Below are 22,266 nucleotides of genomic sequence, written 5' to 3'. Positions count from 1 at the left end.
TGTCCTGACGTACCGGCTGCCGCTCATGAGGCTACCGCAGCGTGCCTTGCGCTTGCTTCCGCGGCACCTCGCGCTTGCCTCGCGCCGTGGGGTGTACGGCTACTACCCCAAGTCCGAAACCGATCCCGCGCGACGCTTGAGTCCAGAGGAAGACTTGCGAGAACATGGAGGCGCATCTCGATCGTTGTAGTGCTCAGGCGCGAGCGTAAGTATGTCGCGAACAGTTGCGTTCAAGGTGGAATTGGTGAGCTCGTGACTGGCGCGTGTTTTCCCCCTACCGCAGCAACGCGATGGTGACGTAAGCGGCCTTCCCACAGACAAATTGGGCAGCTGCAGCACAGATCGGCTGATATGCCCTCCCCCCTCTCGTCGCCTCGTCTTCGTTCTCCAAGGAGTCTCGTCTCTCATCCGAACGTTACTGCTCCTCGCTACACTGAACGATGCCCCCGCGCGGAAACCCGGACAGAGGCCGTGGAGGCCCTCGTGGCGGCGGCGGCGGCGGATCCCGGGGTGGCTCGCGCGGCGGCACGGGCTCGCGTGGAGGTGCGCCCTCGACCCGAGGTGGTAGCGTCGCCGGCGGGCCTCCTGGACCTGCGATCCGTGCTGCACCGGCCTCCGTCGCAGGCGGTCTGCCCGAAGGCCACATCACCACCGTCGGCGTCAAGAGGCCTTCGTTTGGTAACAGCGGCCGTCTGACCAGGGTGACCACAAACCACTTCGAGGTTTCGATCCCGCAGGAGATTATCCACCACTACGATGGTACGTCTATTACCGCTGCCTATTGAACACCCTCTCATGCTTTCCTTGCAGTCGGTGAGTCGCCTTGGCGTCTGCGTGACTGTCGCCCATGCTCATCTCGCGTGTCCAGTGATCACGCCTGCCTCGCGCCCACTCCCCGCGCGGCTGAACATGGAAATCATCAGACGCCTGCAGACGGTCGTCGCACCGCAGGTTTTTACCCCTCGAGCGGTGTACGATGGCCGGGCGAACATGTACTGTACACGGGAGCTGCCGTTCGGGCCATCCGGTTCCCACAAGGCAAGCTCACTGCGTTCCGTATCTGCGGATACTGACCTCCTCGCGCAGTTTGATTTTACGCTGGTCGACACGCCGTCGTCGGGTCAGGCTCAGCCTGCTGCTACGGAGGGCAGACCTCGCGGGCCGAAGACGTACACTGTCAAACTCACCCATGCTGCGACTATCAACCCCGAGTAGGTGACGCTTTCCCTTCCGCCTTTCCGCGCTGACGACTCGGTCTCGCAGAGTGCTCTCGCGCTTCCTCAAAGGGAAGCAGTCCCAGGACAACGCCATCCTCACCGCAATTCAGGTGGGTTTGCATCCATGGCGTTGCACCACGTCTGTTCACCCTCACCTCTCCAGGCCCTGAACGTCGCCGTGCGCATGGAGCCGTACAGCAGATACCCGTTCAACACCCGGTCCTTCTTCACAAGCCAAGGTTCCCGCGACATCGGTAGCGGCATGCACCTCTGGCGCGGATACTTCCAGTCGGTGCGCCCCTCGTTCGGCCGGATGCTTATCAACGTCGACATTTCCGCGGCGGTCATGTACGCTCCCGGGCCTGTGATCCAAGTCGCATTCCAAGTGCTCGAGATGCCCCCTAACACGAACCCTGAGGCACTCGCGCCCGCGAAGGGCTTCCCAGAGCGCGCACGGGGCAAGCTCGAGCGGTTCCTCCGCGGGTTGCGCGTCCACGTCCAGATCCCGGGACAGCCGCCAATCGGGAACCGTCCCGCTCGAACCGTGCAGGGTCTCTCCACCGTCGGCGCGGACTCATACCGATTCGACCTCGAGACGGGCGAGAAGATCTCGGTCGCGCAGCACTTCCAGCGCACGCACAACTACAAGCTCCGTCACCCGGGCGTTGTTTGTGTTCAGGTGTGTGGGGCACGATGGAGGCGTAGAAACCAGCTGCTGACGACGGCGCGCAGATTGGGAAGGGGATGTTCCCGCTGGAGGTCTGCGTCATCCCCGAAGGCCAGCTCATGCGCAAGCAACTCCCTCCGGAGAAGACGGACGCGATGGTCCAGTTCTCCACGCAGAAGCCGCACGACCGTCTGGGCAGCATCGTGCAAGCGCTCGGGGTGCTCGCATATGGCCAGTCCGAGTATGTCCGGGTGCGTGCTGGGCGCTGCGTCGAATGCCTCTTCAGCTGACTCTGCGTGCAAAGCAATTCGGGATGCAACTCGCCAAGAACGACCCGCTCGCGATCGACGCGCGCATCATCGACACGCCCACTCTTAAGTACGGCCCCGGCAGCCGGCAGCCGACTGTAGTGAGCGCAATATGTTCGTGTCCGCCGCCACGTCTCCGCTAACCGGCACGTCGACAGCGCCCCCGAGACGGCGCGTGGAACATGTATGTGACGCGTCGACAGCGTGGTCTCATGCGCTGACTGTTCGGTCCAGGATCGACAAGAAATTCTGGAAGTCGGCGCTCATCAAGCGGTGGGTGGTTGTAGTCTACGAGCGCGAGCAACGGTACAACAGGAACACGGCGGGCGAGATGGTGCAGGGCTTGCTCTTCGCGCTGAACGCGGCTGGTGCGTGCACTCTTGCGACGGTTTGCACCTACGCTCACTCCGTTATCGGCAAGGCGTCGTGGTGCAAGAGCCCGATCCTGTGATCCGATATCAAACGATCCAGCAGGGCAGGGTTGCGGATGTGAGCGTAATTGGGTCCGCCATAAATCGCCGTCTGACCATCTCCTGATGTAGCACCTTAAAGAGGCCGGCCGCCAGTGTCTGCTCAAGAACAAGAACGCCGGGGGGCCCGATCTCATCGTTGTCGTGCTCCCCATGGCCTCCGTGGACATCTACACCGCCGTTAAACAGTGCGTCCTTCCCATGCCGTCCAGCCGTTCGCCGCATTCTCACTCTATCCCCCGCGGCTAGCTTCGGTGATTGTTCGCAAGGGGTCGCGACGCAGTGCATGCAGGCGTCCAAGTGCTCGCGCGCCAAGCCGCAGTACTACGCCAATGTCGCGCTCAAGTGAGCCCAGCCTTCCAGCGCTCTAGATAAACGTGCTCACCGTGTACGCAGGATCAACGTCAAGCTCGGGGGGATAAACACCGTCCCGGACTCACGCTCCGTGCCCGTCCTGACGGACCCGCACAACCCGACTATCGTCATGGGGTGCGTCTCTGCGTGACCCGTCGTGCTGTTGCTGACCCCCACCGTCTAGCGCGGACGTCATCCACCCCGCCCCGGGAACGCAGGGACGCCCGTCCTTCACGTCGCTCGTCGGCAACGTCGACTCGGACACGGCCAAGTACGTCGCGGAGCTGCAGGTGCAGGCGGGCCGACAGGAGATGATCGAGGGCCTGGAGGAGATGGCGGGGAAGATCATCAAGATGTACCAGAGCTACCGGTCGCAGGCGGAGGGGAAGAGGGGCGTAGCGCCGACGCGAATCATCTTCTACCGCGACGGTGTCTCGGAGGGCGAGTTCCAGCAGGTGCTGGATTACGGTGAGTGGACTCGACACTCAGAACGATCCTTCAGAGCTGACGAGCGCGCGACGCAATGAAGAGCTGCCACAGCTGAAGAGTGAGTGGTTCTCCAGGCGGATATCCTGAGGAGTGACTGACGCGTTGTGCTTCGCAGGGGCGTGCGAGGCCGCCGGCGTGCAGCCCAAAATCACCGTCATCGTCGTCGGGAAGCGCCACCATGTACGCTTCTTCCCGGGCGGCGGCGATTCCGACCGCAGCGGTAACTGCCTGCCCGGACTCGTAGTGGACAACCATATCACGCACCCCACCGAATTCGATTTTTATCTCCAGAGTCATGCTGGATAAGTCTGCTTGCTCGCATCTGCCGTCGCCCCTCACGCTGACACGATCTCTCCTGTGTTCGGGTATATACTATTCAGGGCACGTCTCGTCCTGCGCACTACTCCGTCCTCTACGACGAGAACAAGTTCACCCCGGACAGCATCCAGGCGCTCTCCTTCGCGCTCTGCCACGTCTACGCGCGTTCCACGCGCTCGGTCTCCATCCCCGCGCCCGTGTATTGTAAGTCCCGATCCCCGCTCATCGTTGGCACACGCGAGGCTGACGCGCACGGGGCGGCACAGACGCGGACATCGTGTGTTCGCGCGCGAAGTACCACTACGACCCGGACGGCTCGCAGCACCTGTCGATGGAGGAGTCGGGGACGCACATGGGCTCGGCGGAGGCGAACACGCAGCTGGAGGCGTTCCGCGCCGGGTTCAGGCCGCTCAACGAGAAGATCCGCAAGCTCATGTACTTTTCTTAAGGCGCTCGCGGCGGCGGCGCTGGTGAAGATGCGCTCTCCACACGGCTACCCCTTTCCTGCACACTTTGTAACTTCGCCTCACGGACATTGGATTCTCTTGCTTTATAACATAAACCCGTTGTGATCAGCGTCCTTGTTCCTGTACTCATAGGCATAAGCCCCTCACCACATTTCACGCACGCACATGGATCGGGACGCGATTACAATGTACATAACACACAACACATACGGCGCACGGGTACTTCGAATTTGTAACACTGCGCTTCTTGGCCCATATGTCCTCTGAGGGTGGGCTGTACTAGTACAAGAGAAATTGAGCATGACCGCGTTCATACTGCCAAAGTTCGTTCTCCACTTGCCGACGAGGTGCAGCAGTACCGGCCGCGCCCGGCGAGCCAACTTGGGCGAGCGTGCGAGACGACCGCCGGGGCCTGTGAAGCCTTGACGACCTGGAGGGCGAGCGGCGTCTGGTTTGGGGGAGCTCGAAGGTGGGATTCGGGGGATGTGGGCGTGGCAGTTGGAGGTGATGGTGGTGGAGCAGCGGGGCGGCTGACGGGCGAGCTGGAGGGCGTCGGCGGCGCTGCACAGCTCGGCGAGTTGAATCCGTGCACGAGCCCGACTGTCCTGGCGTTCTGGACGACGACGCGTGCGGAGGGGAGCTGGACCGCCCTCGTGTATCTGGAGGTGGGATGGGGTGGTGCGCGGGGCGCCGAGGGGGTATGCGTCCTGCGTGGGCATGGGTGCACGTGGGGATCCCAGCAAGTGGTTGTGGGAGGACGGAGGGGGCGCGCCTCCATCACCTGGCCGCCTCCATCGCCTGGCCGCCGCCTCCGCCGACGTGGGTCGTCACATCGACCTGCGTCTCACGCCAGGGCGGCTCTGCGAGAGACGGAGACAGGGAGGCCGTCGATGGCGTGGATCACCCACAGCGTCGGACCCTCGACGCACTGCAGGGACGCGTGAGTCAACTGTTCGTCGAGCGCGGAACGCATGAAGAGCGGGAGACGCACCGAGACCAATGGACCATCTGGTCGACTCGCATCGGGCTCCCAGGTACCAGCCTGCGAGCCCGCGCACGACGTTCGCGTCGAGCACCCACTTGTGCGGGTACGCGGTGCCCCTCGTCCGGGCCGCGTCACGGAGCCGATACAGTTCAGGTGTTTCCCGTGCGAGATCGGTGCGAGATTGTAGTATGCTGTAGCCTGAGACAAGTCGACGCGCACATCCGCCGCTCACAGCGATTTCCCGTTCTGCCCTCCACGCGTCAGCCTCAACTGAGACGATGAAAGACAGACAAGTACTCACTCTGATCAGCGCCGTCATACGCAGCGCCGTTCCGAGCGCGCAGCCATCCACTTCGGGCGGACCACGGGCGTGCTGCCCCCACTGCGGTCGAACTCGCCCGGGTGCCTACACCGTCGTCCGCGCGGATGAGGGCGTCTGCGGTCGCGTGGGTGCCGTCAGGGAATTGCAAGGTGTATGAGCCGTTGGGTTGAAGGAGGGTGGTAGGATGAGAGGCACCGATGGTGTAGCATGCGCGGGGGTGGCGGACGAGGGCGTAGACCATGCCGGCGCGGCACATCGTGGTCGCGCCTTCTGTACGCGCGAGCGGGGGGTGGACAGTGGGAGGGGAGGGAGACCGACCTGGGACCGTGACGCGTCCAGACTTGAAGCCCCTACGGGCTCTGGGGCGGGTGAGTGTCTTCATGCCCCTCGCCGTCCCTTCCATCCGGTCCCCGTCCTTCTCCGTCCCCTCCAACGGTCGTGAGTTCGGGCCCGGGCTAGTGCATGTCGGTCTCGATGGGTGACGCCAGATCTTATTCGAAGAACCCGTATGCGATGGCCTGCGCTGCTATACCTCTACCGCTGTGATGCAGGAAACATCAGGTCGAGGAATTAGACAGGGGTCAAGGGGAACGTACACGATCTCCTGGCGAAAGCAGGGTTGGGTGGGTGGCATGTCTTTGGGCATGTCTTGGGTTTGGGTGGATGAAGAAGTGCGCGTGGTGGGAGAACGGGTGCCGCCGCCAGCCAAACCCTAGATCAAGGTTCCAATACTCAACGCCGCCGTCGAAATGCTGCCACGCGCCTGGTTGGCCCTGCTCCTCCACGCAAACGCTGCCGAACTCGCCGGCCACCCTCGCGCTCCATACTATCAGACACTATTCAGAAGCGGTAACGACGGAGGAGCGTTCTTGAACGCATGGAGGAACAACGCGTCATCATAGAGCACAAGGTGCTTCCGGTTGAAGGAGCCGTCAACGGTGAGTTCTAATTTAGTCACACGATCCACTATAACGACCTTGAACAAGAAACAGGATCGGAACCGAGGCGCTGCCTACCGCCTGCGTCTTCATTCTGCCCATCATACAAAAAAGCAACACGCACCACCACTCCCTCTACATACTCATCCATAAGATCAGACAATCAGCGTGATCCCACGGGCACTCCTCGTTCGTTCTCTCCATGTTCCCGCGCGTGTCCGACCGCGGATGGTGGGCGTTTTCAGGGCGCGATCCATCGCATGACCCGTGGTGGGTGCCTTGACGATGATCTCACCCGCAATATGTAGCAAGTGGCTCACCCAGCTCTTCCCTCAAGCGCGAGGCGACCCTCGGATCGCAGACAGAGACAACCCCCCATGGTGCCCCAAGACGGAACCTATCTCGGTGTTTCACGCGTTCAGTTCATCGCGCGCCGCACCGCTTGTCTCGCCATCTCTTTGTCGCATTCCATTTTGCCGCCCTTTTTATTTCGCGCCTTCCCGGAAGCTGCCGCGTGGAACCAGGAAACGGAAAGTCACGTCGCTATCCAGCGCGTGCGGCGCAGAACGCGGGCGGTGGGAGGGAAGCCGCGTGTAGTCCATTCCTGTACCCATAATTGGTGGTTATGTGGGCGGCGAGGTCGGCGGCAGAAGAACGGCTGCACGTCCAATCCGGATGAACTAGAATCGGGAGAGGCTGGTGGTGCGCGTGTGTGCCTCAGGGCTCGGCCCAGTGCCACGAAGCGTGTGTCCGGAACGGATCATTTGGGCGTCCGACGCTCGATGGTTCAACTGAAGGATGTCGTCGACCCTATATTGTTGCGACGTCCACAGATTCAGACTTTATCCAGCGTATGTACTGAACAAGAAGCGCATACAGCACAGGGTCCCGGCGCCACGGTACGCAGCTCCCCGCATTCAGACCGGTGGGGCGGCACAACGAGATGGCGGTATTGTGAACCCGGACACACCAGTTGTACATCGAGAATGGGCTCGTTTCCTTGTGTATGTTGTGCCATATGCGATCGACGGGACGAGGAGTCAGATTCTTCCCGCGTCCGCGGGGACTCGTCACTCGATGTCTGTCCCCGGCGGCCGCTTTCGGATCGCTGTGCACTGAGGAAGTCTTTCACTCCTGAGGCCTGAGCATAACCGGGCGCGCGGGTGGTGGCCCTGGGCGTTGCGACAGCCGCGTCGGTCGAGCGCGCTGAGTATAACAATCAGAGACAGGGAGCCGCGGCGACGAGAAGAGTTGCAAGCTTTGTGTCAGACTCCGTAGGTATGGGGGACAGACGGTGGGTGTGGAGAGAGAGGAGAACTGGCACGGTCTCGCCGCGCGCCGCGGTATCATGCAAGCGCTCATTCCCGTTTTGGATGCGCCTGTTCGAGCGACCGCCACTCTCACTGGCACCTGCGTCCTGCCGTGATCTCTCAATCCATCCTATCCTTTTCTCACTCGAGGAGACGGCCCATTTCGTCCGTACACTCGTCAAGCGCTGCAATCTCGAATCGCTATATAAACCTCCGACGTGCAGTCGTCTTCAGTAAGTTCCAGACCCTCATTCGAAAACTCGTCCACAATGGCCTCCACCATAAGCACCATCTCCACCTCCAATACTCCTCCCTCTAATAACTCCCTTGAACCGGATACTAAGACTCCCCCGCTAGGTTCGCCCGTGAACTTGGACGATAAAGACACCACACCACGGCACATTGACCCTGCCAGTGTTGGATTAGGACCTCACACGGTCGACGACAAGTACGCTCCTGGAGGTAAAGGAAGGCGCCAAGCCTCCGCCATGAAGGATCAGCACATACGCGAGTTCTACGAGGAGAAGAATGTCGGGCGTATTTTCCGCGACCACCTTGGTGGCGAGCTGGGTAAATCGCAAGCACTGATGGACAAGATCCCATCGGCACGTTTGGACTTCGAGAGTCACCCCAAGCCAAGCGAGTCGCGCATCGTTATCGAAGTCGTGAGCCCTTGTACTTTCGTCTGTATTGTCTGTTTTCATTCTAATCCCCGTCTATCAGGCCTGGATCGCGAACGAGGTCATAAAGATTCTGGCGGCGGAGTCCGAAGAAAGTCGCAGCACCACCCTCAAGCAAACCTATGAACGCCTCCTTGACGCTGAAATAACCCTCAAAGAAGCGCACATGAAACGAATGCAGTCTCTTGCGATCCGGCGTACCGTTTGGGCACAGGTGTGCGGAAAGATCTCAAGGGACACTGACTCGCCTGCTCCGAGGAATGTTGAAGTTGAAGACGAATTGTTTCGAGAGGGTGCTGTAGGATACGAGCGGACCTCCGACTCAGACATTCCACACGACGAGAGCGGATACGAGAGCAATTACAACGACCATAAGCTGGCACATGATGGCGCCACTGAACAACACGTCAAGTATCACACGGAGTACCAGGCGGCCGACCGAGAGTACCGGATGCTCTGTGAGCAGCTTCCATCGCAGCCGGACGTTTTCAACGCTCGCCGGGCTTCGGTCTGCGCAGAATGCGACGAAGGGCTGGGGGGCATCTACAAGAAGTCCTGTGAGGTTTGTAACCGTCACGTCGACGATACCTACGAGCAGGCACATACAATGTATCGCAAAGCGTATCAGAAGCACGAAGCCGCCAGCAAAGCCTATAATCTGGCCCGTTGGGAGTATGACTGTCTATGCGACCCTACTCGGGTTCCTGTCAGAGTCTTGGATACATCCACACATGACCCAAAGAACGACCCCGCGGACGATGACGTACCAGACGTCCACGGTGCGCTCAGACCCGATCTGTGCGTGTACTTTGGCGGGGACAGCGTCACCGATCGCCCCGACGTCGCTCTTTCGGACGCAGAGAAGGACAAGTGGTACAAGGACAAGGTGGCGAACATCACGGACGAAGAATCCAAGTCGATCTACGAACATCACAGCAAGTGTCTTGGAAAAGCCTCCCTCGCCGACGTTCTTGTGCCGATCGAAGTCAAGGCTGACCCGAGCGACTCCGCGTTCACGTTCCCTGGCATCACTCCCGCCGGCAAGAAGGCCAACAAGCAGTCAGTCGTTCGCGAACCGGTCAAATCACATGGACAGGTCAACCAGTACTGCGCGGCGATCCTGGAGAGGCAGCACAGGACCAAGCTCATTGCGCTATACGTCTGTCGCTACCAAGCGCGGATCATTGTAGTGGATCATGGGTCCTTCATAATCTCCGAGCCGTTCGGATGGCGTACGAAGGACGACACGACGCTGTACGAGTTCTTCTGGCGCGTCGCGCTCCTCTCCAGTGGAAATTCTAAGGGGGTCCTGGGCCTAGACCCCTCGGTCACACGTGTCCCCCACGACGAAGGGAAGCGCATCATCGAGGGGTACATCGAGAGGAATCTGCCGCTGACTCACCTTGAGAATACGCCATCAGAGGATCGTGTCGACGGCAAGCAGTCGAGCACCCTCAGACCGGGGTTGCGCGACGAGTGGGTGGCCTACATCTCGCGCAAGATGCGCCTCTCCATGCCCACTTCGCAGTGGCCCTTCTACCGTCTCAGCATAGGCGGCAAGAAGTATCTGATCGCGGCGCCAAGCACCACGACCAGCGCGCTCTTCGGGCCTTCCCGTCGCATCTTCATCGCCTACTGCGAGGACGACGACGAGTTGCGCACGGTCAAGGACTACTGGCGACTCGACTCGGACGACCCGATTCCACTCGAACACGACACTTATGCCCGCCTCGCTCTCCACAAGGTCAGGAATGTGCCCGAGTGCGTCTGCGGGGAAGACGTCCGAACCGGTGGACCAGACGGCGACCCGCAGCGTACGGCGACACTGGATCGGTGGGGGCCCAACCCCAAGGCGAACACGCTCGTGCACTATCGCATCGTTTTGAAGCAAGTGTACAAGCCGCTGCTCAACTTCGGCGACTTCCGCAGCTTGTGCGGATACCTAGTGGACGCCATGGAAGGTGCGTGACTCGAGCGACCACTGATACATTGGTACGCGACGGATGACTGACCACCACTCTGCTACTACTTACAGCGCACCTCGACGCGTGTGAGAAGGCGCGTGTGATACACCGCTCGATCAGCATCTGGAGCGTTGGTCTCTACGTTTTCCCGGGTGAAGTGACCCAGCCTCGCTGCCTGCTCGGCGATTGGGAGTGGGCGAAGACGCAAGAAGAGATCGCCCAGAAGAAGGCTCGGCGAGAAGTGATCCCGGTGAGCCTTCTGATTACTTCTACGGCGATCGGGGGGACCTGCGGACTGAACATTCTTGTTCAGGGCGCGTGGTACTTCCAATCAGCGCTGGTGGCGAGATTCCCTGCTCGTGGCTACGCCATCTCGGACGACGTTGAGTCGTTCGTTCACCTCTTCCAGTACACCGTCTTGCGCTTCACCCCGACGGTTTGCACACCACTCTTGGGTTATTTCGACGGGATCGACGCGGACACGACCCCCGCGGGCATTCTCCGAAAGGTTGTCAACATGGTGTACGTCGACTACGGACTATCAAACACTGAAAGGTACTTCGGCGGCAACAAGAAACTCGAGTTCACCAATCGTAAGCGCTCCTGGGTCGAGCCGGCGGACGAATCAAAGAGAACCCTCATGGAGGTCTTGAACGAGCTCGCAAAGACGGTGCATGAACACTACTCGTCGTTCAGTGTAGATGACTACATGAAGCATTACTCTTCAATATTACCACGGCCGCAGCGCGCTAGTAGCCCGGCGACCTCCAGTGACAACGAAGATGACGGCGAGGCGGATGGAGAAGCCGATGATGCGATGGATGTAGATGACTCCGCCGACGACAGCGCCGGTGAGGCCGCCGGAGACCCCGACAAGGACACCATGGATATAGATGACGCCGATGATAGCGCCGGTGAGGCCGCCGGAGACCTCGACAAGGGCACCATGGTGGATACGGGAGACAGCGGGCCTCCTTGGATGCTCCCTTCCAAGGAGTGTGATAACAATCCTTTTCCCATGGCCAAAGAGAACGGTCCGTTGAAGGACCATTCCGTGCTGCTGGAATTGTTCCGCAAGTATGCCAACGGCACGAAGCGGTGGACTCCGGGGGAGGCTAAAGCTGACAAGGACTTGTTCCAAAGTGCATACAGATCCAAGGGTCAGAAACGACGGTGAATTGCTACAGTTGTGTACTTTATCATGTGGACGAAGGAGATAGCCCGCTTGAGTGCCCCTTGTACGTTGTCGTAGTGCCGTAGAATCTGTGTCAAAATTGACTTGAATATACCATTTCCCTAAATCGCGACGCCTCAGAAGACGAGCCGCGCCCAGTCAACCGCGCCGCGTTCACGTACTGGCAAGTATAAGTGTCTGTTATGCTTGTGTCGTCTGAGTCCGATATGCGGTCAACAGGATGCAACGTTCGTTCACACATCTGAAGTCGTTCGTCAAGGGCTCGGAAGGGAAACGCGGCACCGCGATCGTCTGGTACTAGAACTCTGGCTCGCAAGCTCGCGAAATCGCACAGGACGTCGTCTCGCTTCTCAGCCAAAGTCAACGTGTGCCGGTACGTCAAGATGTCCCCGTGCCCCCTTCCCATGCGAGATTGGGTGCGAGCTTATGTGCTGCGGCGCGCGGCCACTCGGTCTGTGCACCGCTGACTAGAGCGCACACAGGTAGAACTTAAGTGACCCCATTCTCCATCTCCGACGGCGCGTCCTGACGCCATATCTCCCCCCAACGACCATGCTCTCCATCGCGCGAATGCCCCCGGGTGCGCGCGGTCGCTCGGCACACGAAGGGCGCATACATCCCCGGCGGCCTCCACGCGGATCCGCACACAGATACGGAATGTCTCCAGCACGTGGTGGACGTCTACGAAGACGTCTGGCTCCCCGCGTTCGTCCGCGCCGTCGCCAAAAACATGGTCACGGTGGGACGCGTGTACTTCCATACTCAGCCCACCTGGACTGCACGGCACCGACCGCGCGCACAGCGCGTCGTCGGGGCCGAGCTGTGGTAGTGGGCGAGGTTGAGAGGAGGGCAATACACGGGGTTCGTAAAAAAGACGGACCTAGGACCCAAACTTGAGGCCCTCGCGCGCCCAGTCCGACTTGCGGAACGACGATGCCAAAACGGCGCAACGTGCTTGCGAGAGGAACACTTGATACGGCTCCGCCTGTGAGTCGGGGCCCTCGGAAATCTAGAGAACAAGTTTCGGGACGAAGTTACGCACACGGCGGAAGCGCGGCTTGGCGGGCGGACTGTTGTTGGACATGGCGGCGAGCTACTATCTGCTTCTGCATCACTGCGCACTGTCTTCATGACGAGTTAGTGTTCCTTGCGCTGAAAGTACGAGTTACCATGGGCTTGGGGACAGCCTATTCCCCGTGTGCGGCGACAACGATGGTACACAGCCTACAGGAGCCGCGAGCACGGAAGAAAATCTGTGTAACGACAATTAAAACCTGGTAGACATGCATGAGAGTACGTCAGCAGATAATCACTGGGAACACGACACATCACTTCTGCTTGCGCAGCGACTAATTCGCACATACAAGCAGTAACAAAAGAGTCAAAGGACGGCGTACCACTGGAAGAGCAGACGATGGTGACCAGGAGGAGGAGGAGCCGCTCACCAATCCGGAGTCGGGCTTTGTCACCCGGGCGGTCGGCGGGCCGCGGCCGGTGCCTGCCGTACTCGACGCACAGCGACTCTTGGAACACTTCCGCCTCCTCCATCCCACCATGCTGCCATCCGCTCTCGCCGTTTGCTCTGGAACGACACAAACCACGCACAGTTGCTCGACGCACGCGCCTTCAGAACAGCCGTGGGCCCAGGAAGCCTCTTGGAGTTCGCAAGTCGTGCCTATGTCGACGGATGGCGAGTGGGTTTTTTTCACGCTGGCCCCTGGGCGCTGCCTCTTACTGGAACCAGCCTCGACAGCTAGGATTCCATCTCTTCCACGCTTTCGTCAAGCCGTGCACTCTGCTTCCCACCTATCGCCAGAGGCCTCTTCTGAGCTCCGTGGTCGCTTTGAAGTCCCAAGAGGACGCGAAGAAGTTGAAGGACTACCCAGGTGCGTTTTTTCCACCCTCGATCCAGAGTTTACATTGGCTCAATTGCCTCCTACCGTTCCCCGAACACGCTAAAGATTCGCCCAACTCCCTGTTTAGGACATACGGAGACGGGCGAGACCTACCGAGCACGTCGCAACAAGTTCGTGCGTCGCAGATCGTGCCGCGCATGCCATATGAAGTCCCCCATTGTGCCCTCGGCATATGTCTCTTCCTTTCCCGATTCCCGCGTCTCAACCCGAAACTTTGTCCACGGACCAGGCGACGCTCTTAGATATCGCCTACTCCACGCCTCTCTTCATCGCCCCGACCGGATACCAAGGCATCATGCGTGCCGACGCTGAGTATGTGACAGCGCGCGCCGCGGGTGTCCTCGACATCTCACTCATCCGCGGCAGCGCCATCTTGCGCTCGCTCGAGAAAGGCGAAGAGGCGAGCGACCCCAGCGCACCTCGTTAGCTTCAGCTAAGCTGGTACGTCGTTATATAACTCGAATTGCGCATATACCCATTTCGCATGACCGCAGCCCGCTCAAGTTACTCTCCCTCTCTTGCGTGAAGACCTCTGTTTGCACTGCGCTCTTCGTCACTGTCGACATCATGGCCATCGAAGGACGTTACCTCAACCTCGACTGCGGCTTCCTCTCCTCCGCGCACGGACTCGGGATCCGGATCGCGCTCTCAGACCCGAAGTTCGTGTGGCTCCATGGCGCCATGGCAGGGCTGCACCACACACCGACGAAAGCGAAGTCCCGGCGTTCCCGTACGACCCCACCGAAATCGACACCCCATCATGTCTGGCGACGCGCACATCGAGGAGACGACGCGGCTTGCTGCGGCATGGGGGAGCGAGGCGGTGAATGGACGACTTAGGAAGACGTGCGCTTCGCGCGCAAGCACTGGGAGGGGCTTTCGGTGATGAAGGGAGTCTTGACTCTTGAGTCCCGAGGTGCGTGTTCATTCTGTCTACGTCTCGCGCATACACCCACCCTCCTCGTCCAGGATGCAGAGCTCGCGATCGACGCGCATCGACGTCTCGAACCACGGTGCGTCCTTCGCCCCTCTCGCGCGCATCACGACCGACGTGTCCTCCCAGGCGGCCGCCAGATTGACGGCTCGACCCCTCCATCCACGCGCTCGGGCGCATCACGCAGTCCCCCAAAGGCAAGGCAGCGCAGCTGTCGACCAAGTTCGCCGTCCCAATGGACGGCGGCATCCGCTCCGGCGCGGACATGCTCCTCGCGATCACCCTCAGGGCTCAGGTCGTTTTACGTGAGTCCCATTTCCCTTCCGTCTTCCGTCTTAGTGAGTGCTGAGGACGGCTCCCCCGTGCCGCAGTCGGTAGGTCGGACGCGTACGGGCTCGCGATCGCCGGGCGGGAGGGCATTGAGGCGACGATCCTCGCCGAGTTCTAGCCCTCGCTCGGGCTCGTGGGGCAGAATTCTGTCGGGGATATCTGCGGGAAGGCGGGCGATGTGACCATTAAGGTTGGTTAGGCATACGGGCCCCTTTCTTCCCAGCAGCGTCGCTAATTAAATGTGAGTACAGGCTCTGCGTTCTGAGGGTGCTGGGAGCGAACGTGGCGCCGAGCGTTCCGCGTCTTTCAAGCCCTCGCTCGAGCGTGCGGGACATCAGGCCGTCGCGGATACACGTGCCCCGGCGTGGAAGGTCACTATCAAGCTCGGTTACTCTGTGCCAGAAGAGCAACGTGGCTTGCGTACGAGGGTACATCCGGCGATATGTACCTTACGAGTGTCCGATCACTGTCGCAACGTCCTCCGCACTCTGCCTCGCCGGCTCATCCGCCGCCTCCGCTCCGTAGACCTGTCTGGTTCCGTCCCTCCGCCCCTAGAACACCCGGAATGTAACCTCGAGCGTGTGGCCGTCGTGAGGGGCGAGAGTGCTCGGTGCGAACGTCGCCTCCACCGTCTTCCCCGCCATTTCCTGCTGAAGCGTCTTCGGCCACGACCCGTCCATCTCGATGTGGTGGTGATTGTCGCGCCCCTGAGTGGATCCCGAGCTTGATTCCAAGTCAAACAAAGAAGCGTAATGCGTCTGTGGGGTCGTCGACCGATTTCCGACGGGGTAGGGGGTGGGTGAAGCGGAACTGTGGTTGTGGCAAGTGCCTAACTGGATGCACAGAACGCGGTGGTCGGGAGGGGCGACGAAGTACAGCACGATCTCGATATCGCGAAACGGCTGCGGGACACTGTGCCCTAAGCGATTCTCCGGGGTGACGGAAAGAGCGCGGTAATCATAGTACCTGAACGGACTCAGAGCCTGTAGGAGACCTGCGAAGGAGAGGTGGAAGGGGGCGCTTGACGAGGATAGCTGTTCGGCGCAGAAGCGCTGCAGCTTGAAAAGTCCATGGTCCCCGGAGTTGAGACTGCGACTGAGTAGAGGACGCGAACTCCGTAGTTGAATACATATTTCGGCCATTTTCCATTCAAGATCGGCCGGAAGAGGTTCGACAACAGACATGATTGGGCCAATGCGAGAATACAATCCCTGTGACTTCAAGGCTTGAATCAGCAAGTAGCATGGAACGTGGGAGTGGGAATTATTGTAGTTGGTGCTTCGACTGTAGAAGAGATCGACAAGCAAGGTGTTACTTCGTTCCGGTGGTACCTTCAACACCGGCGCCGAAAGCATCAATCCATCAGGGGTTAGGTTGAATTTTGGGTAGCATAGGGCATCCTGCAATGAAATCGTCAAGGATCGTCCTGCGGAAATATAGAGAGATACGCACCGTTTCTTCGCGCTTGCGGAAGCCCAACTCTGTGTTCTCATGTACAGCATTGCCCTCGTATCCCTTAGGCGATTGTGGAAGAAGTTCTTTGCGAATGCATTCAATGTTATACATCAAACTCTGTTGCTTTATTTCTCTCCAGCTGGAGTAGATTGCGTATGGTCTGCAAAGAAAGATGGAGGCATCACGAGACGTCTTCATGATTTCTTCCAGAAGCCGATAGAATGCCTTCTCACCGCCCTCACCGTACAGGGTCGGCATGTTGATCCCGAAAATTCCGAACAGGCAGTACGCGATGTCTTCGGGCCTGGTTGTCTCCCTTCTCGACGCCCAAGACAACCGCTCGACGATGGACATGTGTTGGATGTCAGTCTCGAAGCGTAGAACGGCGGCTGGAACCCCGGTTGCTTCATACAGGAGTTGAGCAAGGTCGTGCTTGGTGCCGAGAAGTTCCCACTGCTCGGAGAAGAAGAGCACGACAGGTGACGCGAGAAGCTCCTGGAGTGTCCATCCACGGAAATGCCATTTGCTCCGCCGAAAGCTCTCTTCGTATGGAATGGATGGGACGTCGCTGAGATAGACGTAGCAGACGGCAGAATGCGAGTAGTATTGGAACATGGAATTGATGGCCTCGGACAGCTCGGCACTGCTCGTCTTATCGATACAGCAGGTGTCCACCCAGGCGAATTCGTACTCAAACTTCTCCGCCTCTTGGAGAAACGCGCGAACTTTGGGGGACAGTTTGTCGCGAGGGTTAAACCATGGGGGTGAGGAGAGGATGGTACGTGGCGGCGGAGGAAAGGCATCGAGGACGACGGGAGCGGACGATGTGGAGTGCCCCTGCTCTGACTGATCAACGACACAGTGATTGCTTCGAGAATACGGTCCGGTTAGAGACATGAGCGATTCTAGAAGCGCAGTGAGTGCACAAGTTAGACGGTACTCAGGGAGGCCGTATCTTAGCCGCACATACCGGAGTCTTGCTGACGATGCATGCTCGCTTGAGGGTCGGACCCCTTCGTACCGACTACACGCATGAGATGCTGCACTTGACGCTCGAGCTTCTGCCGCGCAGCTTTCTCCTCGGCGAGTGCGACCGAAAGGAGCTGATGGTCGATCTCGCGTGTTCGAACCTGTAGGGAAAGTTCGGAAATGCGAGCCTTGAGAGCATCCGCAGGCGTCGCTTGTTTGGCCTCTTCATTCAGCTTCTGAACCGCTTGGAAGGTGTCTTCTCTGGGGCCCCAAGTGTGCGACAAGATGGCATATCCGGGCTCTGGAACATGCTCAGGACGAGGGAAGAAAACGAGGTTGGCGCGGGCAGTTCCCAGCAGCCACATGACTATGATGCAGCAAATTTGAGACAAAGCGCGAGATGACGACGGATATCGGACTCACGAAGAGGTACAAACAGCACAAGTGGGTGCCCACTGCCCTCAGATGTCGATTTTGCCTGGATAATCGTGTCCCGGAGGTCGGCAAGGAAAAGCGTAACGCGCAATGACCAACAAAAGCGTAGTGAAGCCTCAAGGCCTCAAGGATCGAGGTAGTGGATATCGGCACAATCGCGAAGCACCCACGTACGATTTCCGCACGATCTCAGTTTGCTGTAAGAGTGACTCGAGAGTCGGCGCGAACGCGGAACCTCGCCTCAGGGTTAGGTCCACTTGTCTCCCGACAGCGTACCACCGCGCATACCCGTCACGTACCTCCGAACACCCATCTCGCTGATCTATGCTCCAGAACTGCTCTTCGCCTGCTATGACATCTTACGACGGTCAAGTGTCTCCACGCGTACTGCCCACGGGAGGCTTCCCTCGTGTTTGCACTCTCTTTGACAACCTCGCCGTCTATGCCATCTTGGCCTACATATAAATATGTGAAGCGCAAGATGCGACTATGGCGCGTTCATTGTCACCCCTCGTCATCGCGTCATCTTTGGTCGGCGAGGAGCACGCCAAGCGGTGTACGGGCTCAGTCACCGCTTTCACTGGTGAGTTCATCAGGAAAAACCCAAATCCATAATGAGACGTTACTGAGGCTTGTGAGGGCTAATGAGCCCGATTATTGCGTTATTCATAAGTATTATTTTTCGCTTACCCCTCTGCTAATGAGAGACCATTACATGGAGAAGGAAGAGTTAGTCGCAAGAGCAGGCCCTCACCAGGCACATTTAGTCTCACTCATGTCCGTAGATCACTGATTCAAGCACTGGATATCGAGTAGTAGCACTCATCATCCATGCAATATAGCGCAACCATGCACATTGATTTAGTATCGGATGCAGACAAGACCAGGATCCAGCTACAGCGACATAGATGTACATATCAACGAGCAATGGTGACGCAATATAAATGGTACTGTAGGTGCGCGCAGAGAGGGAGAAGTGCGGGGCCGAGAATGCGTGCACGGGGAGAATGTATATGAAGACGAAGAAGCCTCGTGCTAACGGGCCTCTGCGTGAGGTGGCCGGTTGCGCACGCGCGCAGATACAGAGTGCACGCCGCTCGCGTCACAGACGAGCACTTGCGCCCGTCGCCGCCGCGACCAACGTGTGCGCGCAAGAGCGGCCCTCTCAGGCCTTTCGCGCACCGTCCACCCGCCGGTCCTCTCAGGGACCACATCAAGCGCACCACACTCGACAGCGCCCCCCGTTTGCGCCTGGAGTCGCCCCCGCCCCTGCACCAGGGGCAGCAGCGGGCGAGCCGTCGACCTTGGAGACGATGAACGTCCACTCGAGCGGGACCGTCAGTACGCTGACGCTCGCATGCTGCAAGGCGCGACCGCTCGCCGAAAAGTACCCGGGGGAGAACACTGGTGCCGCTGTTGACACCACCCGCTGTCAGGACGTAGACGTGGATGGGGATGACGAGGATGTCCTGGGAGCGGACACGGCTGTGGAGCACGTGCTTACGCCAGGCCAGCGCGTATCGTGCGGGGCTCTGTGCGTACGTCAGGGCATGCACGGGGGAGAAAACAGGTCAGCAAAGCAAAGCGGACGGAGGGAAGTACGCCGCCTCACCGGTGACGAAGATGCTTGTGATCCTAGACCACATCCACTCGATGACCATGTTGAGGTTCGTCGGGCTCGTTGTGTGCGTTGTCGTCCAGGTCGTGCATTTCGTCATCCTTGTTCAAAACGGAAATTGGCGGGGGCGCAGTGTAACCATTGCGCCTCGATCTATCCATCGCGCCCTTCGATACAGAGCGAGCCCTGCCCTTCTGGGCATTTGCCGGGCACGAAACGACCGCGAGACGAAAGCGAACACACACCGTTGGTGTGCTGTCCAAATGTAACGGGGGTACGTCGCGGTGAACGGGGGCACGGGCGGGAGATTGCGAGAGAGGCACTCACAAGTCACAGATTCCTAAGAAAGACGGATGGACCGCCGCCGTCGAAGACTCCTTGATCTCGGGCGGAGGGGTGGACGTCGACAGTAGCACGAACGAGACGGGGATTAGTGGCCTAAGGGAGCCCACGGAAGCGCGGGACGTACCTGCTGGGGGCGCGCAACGGCGAAGAAAGAGCTCTGGGGCTCATTGTCGTCTTCAAGGCCGTGGAGGAAAAGAAAGAGGGCGTGACCCAGGGCGTGGCTGGTGAGGTGGGTAAGGTGGAGGTCCGAGGACTGGGCAGCGGAGAAAACCAGCGTGGGGAGTTTGACAGAGGAGGATGGAGGTGGTGGAGGAGGAGGTGGAGGCGGTGAAGGTGGCCAGCATGGAGCGGGGACGCGCGTCGCGCGTTGGGCATGGGCGCTAGTACATATGGCGACCATATCCCGTGATCGCGTCTTGCCCACATTCACCGCGCGCGCGAGTCGAGATGCTCCATCCCTCCTTGACTTCGTACCACCACCATCTCCTCCAGCGCCTACCACCTCTCCCCACCCTACCCCTGTACGATGTCGCCCTCTTCGAAGAAGGGCAAGAAGAAAGCACCTCCCCCGGCCGACGACATGGCCTGGGAGACCGACCGCGACTACCAGCGCGTCCTCCAACAGGCCCTCACGGCCTCCTCCACCATCCTCGCCGGCGGCAACCCCGACGGCGCCTGGACTGACAGTGAGGACGAACTCTTCACCGTGCGCTCCCCCCGCCGCCGCAAGAGCCGGACCCCGGCCCCCGCCCCTGCTCCTGCCCCTGCACCCCCTCCCCCCGCTGCTCCTGACGCCCCCACGGTGCGGGAGCTCCTCCTCCACATCTTCGGGATCGCGCTCAAGCTCGGCCCCCTCAACAACGACAACTTTGCGGAGGCCTCCGACCTCTTCAACAGGGCGCCTGGCCAGTCCGGCGACGCTCTCTCTCAGTTCTGGACCCAGCACACCATGCAGTGCGTGCTGGCCATGGACTACGCCAACGCCGCGGCCCACTTCCGCGACAAGGCAGCCCGCGCGGCCGCCCCCCTCCCCCTCCGGCTGCGGCCGACGCCATGGACGTCGCCCCCGTCGAGCTCCCCCCGACTGCGCCCCTCCCCGCCCCTCCCCTCCAGGCGGCGCCTCCGGCCTCCCCCCCGCCTGCCCCCGCCCTCGAGGCCGCCCCCGTGGTCGGCTTTGTGCCCCCACCTCCCACGCCTGCGGCGCCTACTGGCGTCGCGGCCCTTCCAGCCAGGCCCTTTGGGGCCCCGACCCAGCCTGCCCCCGGCCCTGCGGCCCCGGCCAGCGTCCCCGCGCCCACATGGGCAACGGTTGCACGCGCCGGCGCCAAGAGGAAGGGGAAGGGGGCGACCGGCGCGGCCCGCAAGGGTTTCGTCGCGCGCCCCGCGGCAGCCGCCGTTCCCACGGCCCCTGCCCCGCCCCCCGCCACCGCTCCCGTCGCCCCGGCCAAGGCCGCGCCGACGGCGCTCCAGAACACGCTGGCCGCGCTCCGCCGCCGCCGCCCAGCCGGGTCCGCCCGGCTGGTCTACCTCCACGCCGCTCACGACCTCACCCACGCCCCCACGTCTTCGAGCGACGCCAAGGCCCTCGAGGTCCTCCGCCGGATGGTCGACTTCAAGATCGACCGTCTCTCCTCCAACCCCGCGCGCACGCGGTGGACGATCGTGCCCGCGATCTGCCCCCGCGACGCCCCTATGACCTGGGACGCCCAGGCCACTGCCCTCGCCGACCAGCTCGGTCGTCTCCTCAGCGCGCCCACGCCCCTGCGCGCGTCGAGGTACGTCAACCGGGTCTCGGTCCTCTACCACCACGTTGAGTGCTCCGCGCTCGACGACGCCGGTGCTCCCGTCGCCCTCTCCCCCTTCGACGTCCTCCAGGACGCCGTTCACCGCTCCGGTGACACCGCGTGGTCCGACGGCCGCGCGACGCTCCCCGACACCACCACCTCCGTCCACTGGGGCCCCCACGCCGCGGACGCCACCACCGCCACCCTCTTCGTCGACGTAGTCGACGACGAAGACTTCAAGTCGCTGCGCGCCCTCAACGGGTCGCGGCTGCTCTTCGACATCGGCCCGCGCGCGTGCACCCTCGCGCGCGTGCCCGACCGCCCCCTCCAGTGCTCGAACTGCCAACAGTTCGGACACGCGGCCGTCCGATGCCGTGCGCCTCCGGCGTGCGGTTTCTGCGCCGGACCGCACCACACCCACCACCACGAGGCGCTCGCCAAGCGCCCGGGTCCCACCGTCCACGTGGCGAAGTGCGTGGTTTGCACAGGCGCGCATCCCGCCTACTCCCCCACCTGCCCCCGCCGTCGGCCGAAGAACGACGCGCGGGCATCCAACCCTCGCACGCCCAAGGAGCGCGCCCCAACGGGCGCGTGACCTGGTCCCAATCGCGAGCCCTCCCGGAACGCGAGGCGCAGTTTCCGGCGCCTGATAAGGCCGGTCCTAGCGCGAGTAGCCTGAGCGGGGGTAAGTGAGGCGGCCTAGAAGCGCACGGACTCTTTCTCGGCGGACTCTTTTCTCGGACAAACGCGCGCTCGCCACAGGGGGTGCCAGGCGCCCTCGGCCTGATGACGTCGA

General features: G+C 60.8%; 6 protein-coding genes across 6 annotated transcripts; 4 read left to right on the top strand and 2 right to left on the bottom strand.

The window, feature by feature from the left end:
* Positions 1–440: 440 nt before the first annotated feature.
* Positions 441–4,271, top strand: BXZ73DRAFT_92734 (argonaute-like protein; the record flags this gene model as incomplete). Its single annotated transcript, XM_048026469.1, has 18 exons — positions 441–701; positions 811–1,056; positions 1,126–1,211; positions 1,264–1,327; positions 1,381–1,896; positions 1,950–2,135; positions 2,189–2,293; positions 2,351–2,376; positions 2,427–2,560; positions 2,614–2,681; positions 2,735–2,850; positions 2,912–3,007; positions 3,059–3,151; positions 3,201–3,484; positions 3,546–3,563; positions 3,621–3,748; positions 3,886–4,027; positions 4,090–4,271. 18 exons carry the CDS (start codon positions 441–443, stop codon positions 4,269–4,271), a joined length of 2,751 nt encoding a protein of 916 aa, XP_047872688.1.
* Positions 4,272–5,134: 863 nt separating this feature from the next.
* On the bottom strand, positions 5,135–5,853 carry BXZ73DRAFT_106438 (uncharacterized protein; the record flags this gene model as incomplete). Its single annotated transcript, XM_048016630.1, has 2 exons — positions 5,135–5,218; positions 5,686–5,853. The coding sequence occupies 2 exons, from the start codon at positions 5,851–5,853 to the stop codon at positions 5,135–5,137; spliced, it is 252 nt and encodes an 83-aa protein (XP_047872687.1).
* A 3,279-nt stretch (positions 5,854–9,132) lies between these two features.
* BXZ73DRAFT_54683 (uncharacterized protein) lies at positions 9,133–10,943 on the top strand (the record flags this gene model as incomplete). The annotated part of the gene is made up of 4 exons (XM_048021215.1): positions 9,133–9,861; positions 9,967–10,486; positions 10,561–10,730; positions 10,803–10,943. Coding segments are annotated over 4 exons (1,560 nt in total), but the record flags the coding sequence as incomplete, so codon positions are not given.
* A 3,224-nt stretch (positions 10,944–14,167) lies between these two features.
* On the top strand, positions 14,168–14,982 carry BXZ73DRAFT_81529 (uncharacterized protein; the record flags this gene model as incomplete). Its single annotated transcript, XM_048023521.1, has 5 exons — positions 14,168–14,330; positions 14,445–14,516; positions 14,570–14,613; positions 14,722–14,839; positions 14,906–14,982. 5 exons carry the CDS (start codon positions 14,168–14,170, stop codon positions 14,980–14,982), a joined length of 474 nt encoding a protein of 157 aa, XP_047872685.1.
* Positions 14,983–16,444: 1,462 nt separating this feature from the next.
* Positions 16,445–17,653, bottom strand: BXZ73DRAFT_92733 (heterokaryon incompatibility protein-domain-containing protein; the record flags this gene model as incomplete). The annotated part of the gene is made up of 3 exons (XM_048026468.1): positions 16,445–16,479; positions 16,505–17,024; positions 17,450–17,653. The coding sequence occupies 3 exons, from the start codon at positions 17,651–17,653 to the stop codon at positions 16,445–16,447; spliced, it is 759 nt and encodes a 252-aa protein (XP_047872684.1).
* A 3,869-nt stretch (positions 17,654–21,522) lies between these two features.
* Positions 21,523–21,909, top strand: BXZ73DRAFT_7723 (uncharacterized protein; the record flags this gene model as incomplete). Its single annotated transcript, XM_048022624.1, has 1 exon — positions 21,523–21,909. A coding segment is annotated over one exon (387 nt), but the record flags the coding sequence as incomplete, so codon positions are not given.
* Between the last annotated feature and the right edge of the window lie 357 nt (positions 21,910–22,266).

This window comes from Epithele typhae (genome assembly GCF_022376455.1).
Source record: "Epithele typhae strain CBS 203.58 chromosome Unknown BXZ73scaffold_83, whole genome shotgun sequence".
Lineage (NCBI taxonomy): Eukaryota > Fungi > Basidiomycota > Agaricomycetes > Polyporales > Epitheliaceae > Epithele > Epithele typhae.
This window is presented reverse-complemented; position numbering and strand designations above follow the sequence as displayed.